This window comes from Leucopleurus acutus (genome assembly GCF_964270905.1).
Source record: "Leucopleurus acutus genome assembly, chromosome: 9".
NCBI lineage: Eukaryota > Metazoa > Chordata > Mammalia > Artiodactyla > Delphinidae > Leucopleurus > Leucopleurus acutus.
This window is the reverse complement of record NC_139144.1, coordinates 53,532,991-53,542,824: the sequence shown is the minus strand read 5'-3', so window position 1 is coordinate 53,542,824 and position 9,834 is coordinate 53,532,991. Positions and strand designations below refer to the sequence as shown.

Here is a 9,834-nt window from a genome sequence, read left to right as displayed (position 1 = left end):
GTGTACCTATCTTATATATACCTATAATGGAGTATAATCTGCAAAAACAATACTGAATCACTATGCCGTACACCTGAAACATAATACTGTAAATCAACTATATGTACTTCAATAAAAGGAAAAAAAAGGCTTAAAAGGTTAGCGTCATTGTTACTTAATTCAAAATCCACATCTAGAAAATAAATGCCTCTGGAAAGCAATTAAAAGTAATTAAGCTCATATAATTTGTTCCTTCTCTTTCAGTTTATGTCAGAGCTAGACTGTGAATGTCTTCAAGATACAGATGTCATCTGTTTGTCATTCTTTAAGTCAGCGCCTCTAAAAATTCTTGGTTCTTTGTATTAACAGAAACACCAACAAAATATAAATATACAGAAACCATCATTATTTCTGTAAACTACACTCATTAGGCAAAAGTATTCCTTTATTTAGATTTTATTACTTACATTTAGTTTTTTGTACATACATTTAGAGGAAACTACAAACACTAACTTATTAGCCATTCCAGAAAGATAGGTGGATAAAAAAAGTATAAGAGGAAGAAATACAGATACTATACTAAAGGTACACTTCTTCACCTAAAATGCAACTAATCATCCATTTAGTTGTTATATTAGTCTGTTTGCTGCTGTAACAAATTATCACAAACTCAGTGGCTTAGAACAACACCAGTTTATTATCTTTTGGTTCTGTAGGTCTGAAGTCTGACATGGGTCTCACTGGGCTAAATTCAAGGTCTCAGCACGGCTGCATTCCTTTCTGAGGTGCTAGTGAGGAATGCTTCCTGGCCTTTTCCATTTTCTAGAGGCTACCTAGAGGTAGCTAGAGGCTACCTAGGTTCATGTCCCCTTCCTCCTTCAAAGCCAGTAAAAGTGGGTCAAGTCCTTCTTACATTGCATCACTCTGACCTCTTCTTTTACCTCCCTCTTCCACTTTTAAGGACCCTTATGATTATACTGGGCCCACCCAGATAATCTGGGATAACCTCCCCAACTCAGGACCTCAAATTAAGGTCCTTAACTTAATCACATCTGCAAAGTCCTTTTATAATGTAACGAAACAGATCCACAGGTTCTGGGAATTAAGACACTGATATCTTTGGGTAACCATTATTCTGCCTATCACAGTTGCCCTTATCTTCAAAGAAATCAGGATATACCCATAGTAAATTGAGCCTAAACTGGAGGAGTGGTGGGGCATACTAATGGTTTAAATAGAGTACGTAGAATTTGGGATGAAAAATTCCTCCTTTTTGTTGTCATATTCTTACTGACATTCTATTTTGAAGATGAACCATAATTAGATACATGGAATAATAGGAGAAATAGGTTGCCATTCAAAACCATGATAGGAAATAGAACTATCTAAATGAATCTGTCGATTTTCAAATCTGAACAGAAACCAAAAAAGTTTATTTTGTACTTTCTTTTTATACATTGTTCTGCCATAGCACTCAGCAACTACCATGCATACAAAAGCCACAGCCTATATCATAAAATTGGGTGTCGTATTAATTCAAACTACAGAAAAGGTAGCTGGGAAGACTATACCAGGGCATAATGACCATGAGTTTTTATGAACCTTTAAACTAAAATATCCAAAGAAACATTATATATGTATATGTGGTTAAGAAAACAAAGCTCCTTTTTGAAAGGTCCAAATTCAAAATGAAATTATGTCACTACATTGTAAGACTGACTTCTGCTTAATTCCCCAGAACAACATTCTGTCTAGTGTTTAACTTTTTCAATTTAGCGTTATATCTTTTTTGACTCCAAGACAGAAGACTGATGTTTGACGTACTCAAGTTATAGCCAGCATTTACCAATTCTTTGATTCGACTTTTTAAAGTGCTTATGCTTGAGTCCAAAATCCGAGGATTTTCAATTATTTGTGAAATGCTAATTTTTTCTTCTATGAGGCAGTCTATTTTATCACTAAACTTTTTCTCTCCCAAGAAGATCACATCTGGACAGCTTAAAACAAACTTCTGTATCTCTTTTGTAGTACACCCAAGAGAAAGCAGTCTTTCTTTGATATTTGTGTAGTTTCTTCTCATACAATCATTGGAAAGGTCTAGGATTTTAGCTCCTGGACCATGTATCAAAGCAAGCAGCTGTTCATTGTTCAAGTTGAAAGCTGACTGTAAAAATTCAATATTAGTTTTTACCCGTTTGGTGCTCTGAATTAAGATGAAAGGGTTTTTAAAAATTATCTTCCTGACAAAACCTGTGGGATCATTGTGACCCAAAGACAAACAGACTTCTCGCAAAAATTCAACCATCTGTTTATTCAGCTCGAGACTATTGGAGAAGGTACGTGGGGCACTGGTCAACAATCGACAAAGGCATTTATGGGTCAATCCAACTGAGTAGAGGAACTCTATATTTTTCTCTAAGTTTAGGTTGTTACTGGACCGAAAAAAGGATTCAGGAGAACGTTCCAAAATAGCTACAATTTCAAGGTCTGATGTCACAATTCTTCTCCACAGATCCCACCGATATGAAAGACTTTCAGGTGTGCGTGTCATGGCTCGTGGATATCTTGATATGATGCTAGCAATCACTTCTTTGCTAGCTCCTTTAGACAGAAGGAATGTCTTCAGGTTCTGCTCATTAGTACCTCTCCTATTAAAAACTCCAGGCTGTCGTTTCTTTGCCATGTCAACATCTACTCCCATAGTAAGTAAGTTATTCAGCAGTTCTTCATTTTCCAAAGGTTCACTGTCTGCATTATCACATTTTATACTGAAAAGCCTAAATGAAACTGATTTAAAGAGGATTTCTGTTGAAAATCGGATCATCCAACATCTTGAACCAAAAAGAAAGTTACTTCTCATATACAAGAGGTTTCTTGGTGCCATAATGGTCAGGTAGCCCAAACCTTTTGGAATGCTGTATAAAACAACATATATAATATTATACAAACACACATGTTAAAGAGATAAAAGACCATATTATGACCCTGTAAGTATCATGGTCATTTCTGTAAGAAAACACCTAGGGATCCAGCTCTCCTGGTGCTGTGGTAACAATCCCACCACCAAACTCCCACTCCCTAGCTCACTGCTTCTGATTATCTGTGGGTCAGGGGCCACTTCTATTCTTAACATAAAGAAAAGCAGTACAGCATCATCACTGCTCCAGAATTATTCCTGCCTTTACCTTCCTCTTTTTATTTGGCCTTGCCTGCCTTGGCTACCCAAAACCAGTTGCCCCTCTCCATCTCTGCTTTATCTTCCTGGTTTCCAAACCTTTGGTTTATTCCTACTAATTGATGCTTTCAATTCTGCCTTGTCTTCTAACTTACGAGATCTTTGGCCTTGCCTCTGCCCATAGATACCAGACTTCTTTGCCTCTGTTCTCACTTCCTGGTTATCAAATTCTAAATCTAGGGGACTTCCCTGGTGGCACAGTGTTTAAGAATCCGCCTGCCAATGCAGGGAACACGGGTTCTACCCCTGGTCCGGGAAGATCCCACATGCCGCGGAGCAACTAAGCCCATGCACCACAACTACTGAGCCTGCGCTCTACAGCCCATGCTCCGCAACAAGAGAAGCCACCACAATGAGAAGCCTGTGCAACGAAACGAAGAGTAGCCCCCACTCGCCACAACTATAGAAAGCCCACGCACAACAAGGAAGACCCAACACAGCCAAAAAAAAAAAATTTTTTTAAAAACCTCTAAATCTAGCCCTGAAAACCAACACTTCATACTACCTAATTTCCACCTTAAACACCTTTTTCTAGATTCATGGTACTCTTTAAACCCATGCTATCATTAGAACCTTAATTCTTATCTTACATAGCTCCTGATCCCAATCTCCATGTCTCTCAATTTACCCTAACGTCCCCTTGGTTCTTGGGTTAACCCAACAACTCCAAACCAATTTTCATCTTCATAATGATCTAGCTGGGATATTTCATACACACAGTCCACCACATGTGGAACTATAGAGATGGGATGTAAACATTTTAAAAGTTACTTTTGCCATTCTCCTCACCACCATTTTATAAAAGACTAACTCAGGGCTCTCTGCATCTGTGTCACAGCACATGTAACTTTGATCAAGTGACTAAAACCTTGATAACTCATTTTCCTGATCATTTAGAAATAGAGCATAAATTGGATGAACTTATACATGATAATAATCATAGGTCCCTACTAAAACAAGCACCTCTATTTATAGGAAATATTTTATGAGAAAATTAACAGAAAAGTTTTCTTCTGTTATCCAGCTTGTCAGATGGTTTATGTTCCTAAGTTGTTTGTGGTCTCAGTCATACAACAACACATAATACTTTTTTAACTGTACTTTCTCCTTTTCAGACTATACAGCTGTGACAAACTTAGTTCTTGATTCCTAATTACTTACAACAGGCTCTTATCACTTAAAAGAGGCATTTCCTTTCTCCTCTCTGCTAATTAAGCATAAAATAGAAAATAGAGATAAATGGTTCCAACTCACCACTAATATCTCTGGGCTTGAGATACTGCTTTCAAGATCCATATAAGAAAAGCTCCTCTGTGTCTGTCCTTTTAATTACTACAATCTAACAAGAAATTGGATTATGCCTACAGGCTGGGAACATTCCTGTAACTCAGATAATCCACCAATCATCAAAGAATTAACAAAAGATTCCAAAACTACAGATTCAAATAACATTCAAACAAAACGCAAAACACTCACAAAGTAAACAGCAAACAGCAAAAGCACATTTTAGATTGCCCTATACTCTGAGTTCATTATTATTCATGTCTCCATAATACCACATACTACTCTATAACTACATACTCTTCCAAAAATGCATGAAGATAGGAACTTAAAAATAAGATCCTCCTAACTAAAGAATGAAGGCTTTACCATGCCCTGCTCAACAACCTGCTCTCTCTTCCACATGCTCAGGGTGACCTCTACTGGATAATGGGACAGAACACTGACAGCTGTAGATAAAACCAGTGCTTTCCAAAGGGGGTGAGAGATTATCCAATGGGACGCAGGTAGAAAACAGTAAAACTCCAATTTATATTTGTCTTGGCCTTTTAAAATTTCTACTTTTTACATGTTTCATAATGTAAAAATGTATACAATATAATAGTACTATAAAACATGTATATAACTAATTAGTAAATAAATATACCTATATTGGAGGTACATTTATAAACCTTTTTATTAAGATTGTACATGTTCAAAAATGTCTATGACTACTACTCTAGACTACACTCTACTCTTGAGAAACAGGGCTGAACGAGTCACAGAAAATTCAAAAGAAATTCTACTGATGAAAAACTAAAAGTAAAAATATATGCCAAATATCTTAACAAAAGAGGAATAAATTAAGGTTTCTCCTGAATCTGTCATAGGGGGATTTTGTCTTTGTGTATAGTTTATTCTCCATGGAAATATCTTTCACACAATTTAATGTCCAAAGCCAAACTGAGCATCCTTCCCAGCCCCAAAACCAGCCCTCCTCTAATTAATGAAATCACTATTACTCAGTAATCACTCATGATAAAAAAAAATCTGAAAGTAAGCTTTGGTTTTTTTTTCTCTTCCTCAACCCCAGTTATTAAATCATGTAGATTCAGCTTCTTCAGTACCTCTGAAATCCAATCTCTCTACTCTTTGATATTCTCTCAGACTATAACAGTCACTTAACTTGCTTCTCTAACATCAGTCACTCAAGACTGCCCCCACAGTACACCTGTAAAACAAAGATGTGATCATGTCCCTCATTCCCTGATTCCCTGACCTCTGTAGCTGTCCCCTAGAAGGTAAAATCTTCAGATTGATCTTTCTAGCTATCTCGTCTATTCTACAACCTCACAACAAAGCACCATTGCTCTCAAATCTCAGGTCCTAAACATCCTTGACCATTCTTGTCTCCCAGCCTTTTTTAAGCTGTTCTGTCTTTCAGAAAGGCCTATCCTCCTAATGTCTATCCACAGTACAAGATCCCATTCAAACAGTATCTTCCCACAAATCTTTAACTTAAGAAATACTTGAAGTTGAAGTGAATCATTTGTTTTATAGTAATTTGTTACTAAGAGTCTAAAACTAAGTGTTCTATTTACATAGGGGAAAAAAAGAGCTGAACTGGACTTAGAACTAGCAACAAAAATTTGGTTTTGATTACAATACTATAAATGCAATAAATTGACCCCCCCAAAATGGTATGAACAGTCTTAGCTAAGCCTAAAAACAATGGTAACTAGTATCAACAGCTGGTAAACATATGAAGAAATGGGGGGAATTCTCAAATATTACTGTTGTTAAGGAATTTGGTACCATCCATCATATCTTTCAACCCAGCATTTCTACTTCTTGGAGATTATCCAAAGGAAATACAGGACAAGAATACACATTTGTTATTTTAAATAAAAAAAAAAGGATGACCATTATAATATTACTTGCTACAGCAAAAAAGAAGGAACCCAAATGGCCACCAATAGTAGAATGATTAATAAATAGTGGTACATGTATACAATATAATACTACACAGCCTCCTTTTAAAAATGAGGCAGGGGCTTCCCTGATGGCACAGTGGTTGAGAATCTGCCTGCCAATGCAGGGGACAAGGGTTCGAGCCCTGGTCTGGGAAGATCCCACATGCCACGGAGCAACTAGGTCCGTGAGCCACAACTACTGAGCCTGCGCGTCTGCAGCCTGTGCTCCGCAACGAGAGGCCGCGACAGTGAGAGGCCGGCACACCGCGATGAAGAGTGGCCCCCGCTCGCCGCAACTAGAGAAAGCCCTCGCACAGAAACGAAGACCCAACACAGCCAAAAATAAATAAATTTAAAAAAAAATTTTTTTTAAATGAGGCAGATCTAACACAATAGAAAGATGTCCAAGACATTCTAAGTGGCAACCTGCTTAACAGTACAGTGGCTAGGATAATACCACTTAAATAAAAAGGGGGGAGGGGACATTAATATATACAGAGAGAGGAAAAAATAGAATAAGTTATTTTTCAGTTTTCAACACAAAAAAGTTAAGCCTGATGAATATCAATTTATTTTACTCCTTTAGCATCCAATCTCCATTCAAAATACTATTACATCTAGCGTGGTGAATAAATATTTAAGCAGCCTAATGCAAGAAGTACCAACTGCCTCAATCTACGAATTTCAAAACTAATTAATATTCCATAACTTATTTCCATGTCTCTGAAATTGCCGTTTTTAATTACCAAAGCCACTATTCCAAGAGCTAAAGGCCAAAATTAGCAAATACACTGAAAATCTCTGTACCTGTAACTTGTGAGGTCTAAGGAATAAAGGAAGATTTATGAGACCCTCTGCTCCACAATTCCCCGGACAAAGGGGCTTTTAATGGAAATGGGTAATCACTGGTTCCAGGCTTCTACATTCCAGTTAGTCTTCTTTTGACAAAACGAGCTAAGTTTGGAGATATTTACAGCAATGAACTTCTCACCTCATTTGTCTTAAGGAAAGAGAACTTTGCATTCCTCCAGAAAAGCTGAAAAATAGCTGTTTCCTAGAAATGGAAAAATAAAAGGGGCGGGGATAAAATAACGTCAGGACTTGTAATACAGAATAAGGAGCTCAATCTCAGCTAACGCTGCATAATGTTCTCGTTAGATCCATAACCTCTTATATACTAGGCATCTCTCAGAGATACTGAGAAGAAAATGGCAAGTACAAGCCCGAGTATAAGAGGTAAAGGCGGCAGAATCAGAGTATAATTTGTAAAACCAGAACTAAGTGCTTCACACACATTATCTTACTTAACATCCACAACTTAAAACGTCGGCATCATTCCTAAAATTACAAAATCAGAAAAAGCGCCGAGCTCCCTTACTAGCTTGACTTAGCTCGTTGAAGCAAGGTTCGAACCCAGTTGAGTCTTTAACTCAAAAATTCCACGGGTATTTCCACGGGTTCTTCCATCCCTCTTCCTCCCACAAAGAAACTCTACAAGGGGCTGCACGGGAACGGGACTCCGTTACACATCACAGTCACCCAGACCCGCTTCTAAAAAGAAAACGCACGCCGGCAGCGAGTCACCGACCTCAACTTGGACTATAACTGGGCGCTACAGATACTTTTACTTTCCCTTCTGGGGTCTGGAGAATAACAGAGGAACGGAAGTGGACAGGAATAACTTCCGGCGAGGGGCCGCGCACAGAGGTGACGTCACCCTCCTGGCGCCCCCCCCGGCGGCCACGCGGCCGCCTTCCATAGCCTGACGCTAGGGCCCCGGCAGAGGGCAGCAGGAGACCGCGATGAGCGCGGGGAACCGGTCTTCAGGTCTGATTTTGGAGGGCGGGGCGGGACTTGGAGATTTCCCAAGACTCGGCCAAAGGCCCAGAGTCGCTGCGGGGATCCGTTTCCTGCAGGCGACGCGCAGTGGGAAAGTCTCTGTTATATACGTGAAGTTTGCAGCCTGATAGGATGATTACGCTTATTAATGTGATTAACATGGCGTGGATGAACACCTCCGCGTTTGGCGCAGGAAAACGCGTGTGAACAGCTCCAGGTTTTCGTTATTGAACTACCTGGTAAATCCTGAAGTGTGGCTGCTAGTCCGAATTCAGTCAGCCTTCAGGACGGGAAGCAATTCTAGTGTTCTTCGATTTAAGTGCTTACAATACAAATTACTTCTGGTTCTTTTGAAATTGTGACGAATTTGTGCTATTTGAATCAAAGTTTTGGGACTTCCCTGGCAGTCCTGTGGTTAAGACTCTGCGCTCCCAATGCAGGGGGCATGGCTTCCATCCCTGGTGGGGGAACTAGGATCCGGCGTGCCCCAGGGCGCGGCCAAAAAATAAAAAAAAATAATAAGTAAATAAAAGTTTCAGTACAAACAATCTCCTCAGCCAGTGCGTTTTTGTCACCTCTGGGGGTGTCGCCTTAAACCTTCGTGGTCCCCTCAGTCCCCAAAAGAAGGCTTATACAGAGATTAATGAAATAATCATCAGGTTGCCACTTATCTTCTGGAGGAAGTGGTAGTTTAGTCCTTGGAAAAACAGAGAGATGGGGAGAGGGTTGATCCTGAATTCTAGTACAAGGAAGAATTTCTTGCATTACCCTCGTCTATGTAGGAGCATAGTGGTAGAATTTTGTTCATCCCATTTCTGCACCAATGAACCAATTAATGTTTTATCCTCACTCTGTCCCTTAGATGACTCCTAGCTGGTTTGTTGTCGTCACTTTGTTTTGAATTAACGTTCTATTTTGTTGGTTTATAAGGATAAAGATTTACCTTTGAGACTTTACTAATAATCTATCTGTTAAGTGAAACGATTTACTCCAGTTCCTCCAGGTTAAAAAAAATTGTCTGGAAAAATTAGAAATGGTCTCTTTATGTGAGTTTCTAAAATCTATTTCTGCGTGGAAGGAACTCATATATCCCAGTTAATATTTACTATTATATATAAATATATAAGTTTATGTATATAAGCATATAAATATTATATCTACAAACTGCCTTACAATCAGAATGTAAAACAATAAAATCTTTTTTAGGAATCATTAAACTTCAGACTTTAAGAATACTTTTGGGATTATGGAGCCTCAGTCCTCCTTTTACAGATGAGACATTGAAATCCTTAGAGTAGAAGCCAGCAAGAGAATGCACGTCTTATGACTCCTTGACTAGTAAGTTTTCTGTGTTTTATACCGCATGCTTTGTTGTACTGACATAGATTATCAAAGGTTCTTTCAGACTTACTTAAGCAACCTCACTGTTTGTTATTTGTGATCTCATGTAGGCAAAGGAGATTGGTTCTTTTGAAAATAAGTTCCATATTTCCTATCCCAAATTTTCTGATTACAAATATATTTTAAATACATATTATAAAACAGTGA

The 9,834-nt window shown here is 38.5% G+C and overlaps 1 protein-coding gene across 3 annotated transcripts; it reads right to left on the bottom strand.

Annotated features, from left to right (window-relative positions):
* Positions 1-476: 476 nt before the first annotated feature.
* On the bottom strand, positions 477-8,081 carry MTERF1 (mitochondrial transcription termination factor 1). 3 transcript variants are annotated; one of them, XM_082846204.1, is made up of 3 exons: positions 8,036-8,081; positions 7,439-7,501; positions 477-2,894 (listed from the first exon to the last, which is right to left on the bottom strand). In XM_082846204.1, exons 2-3 carry the CDS (start codon positions 7,468-7,470, stop codon positions 1,706-1,708), a joined length of 1,221 nt encoding a protein of 406 aa, XP_082702330.1. In that variant the 5' UTR covers positions 7,471-7,501; positions 8,036-8,081; the 3' UTR covers positions 477-1,705. The 3 variants fall into 3 exon arrangements, with proteins under 3 accessions (XP_082702330.1, XP_082702331.1, XP_082702332.1); XM_082846205.1 differs by lacking the exons at positions 7,439-7,501; positions 8,036-8,081 and adding an exon at positions 7,255-7,285; XM_082846206.1 differs by lacking the exons at positions 7,439-7,501; positions 8,036-8,081 and adding an exon at positions 4,469-4,544.
* Between the last annotated feature and the right edge of the window lie 1,753 nt (positions 8,082-9,834).

What these genes read in the sequence shown, in the direction of transcription:
- MTERF1 (XM_082846204.1), bottom strand. Translation starts at nt 7,470, where the DNA reads ATGCAAAGTTCTCTTTCCTTAAGACAAATGAG. An exon ending in CTTTCCTTAAGACAAATGAG is followed by an intron (nt 2,895 to 7,438) that starts GTGAGAAGTTCA and finishes TGTTTTATACAG; the next exon opens with CATTCCAAAAGGTTTGGGCT.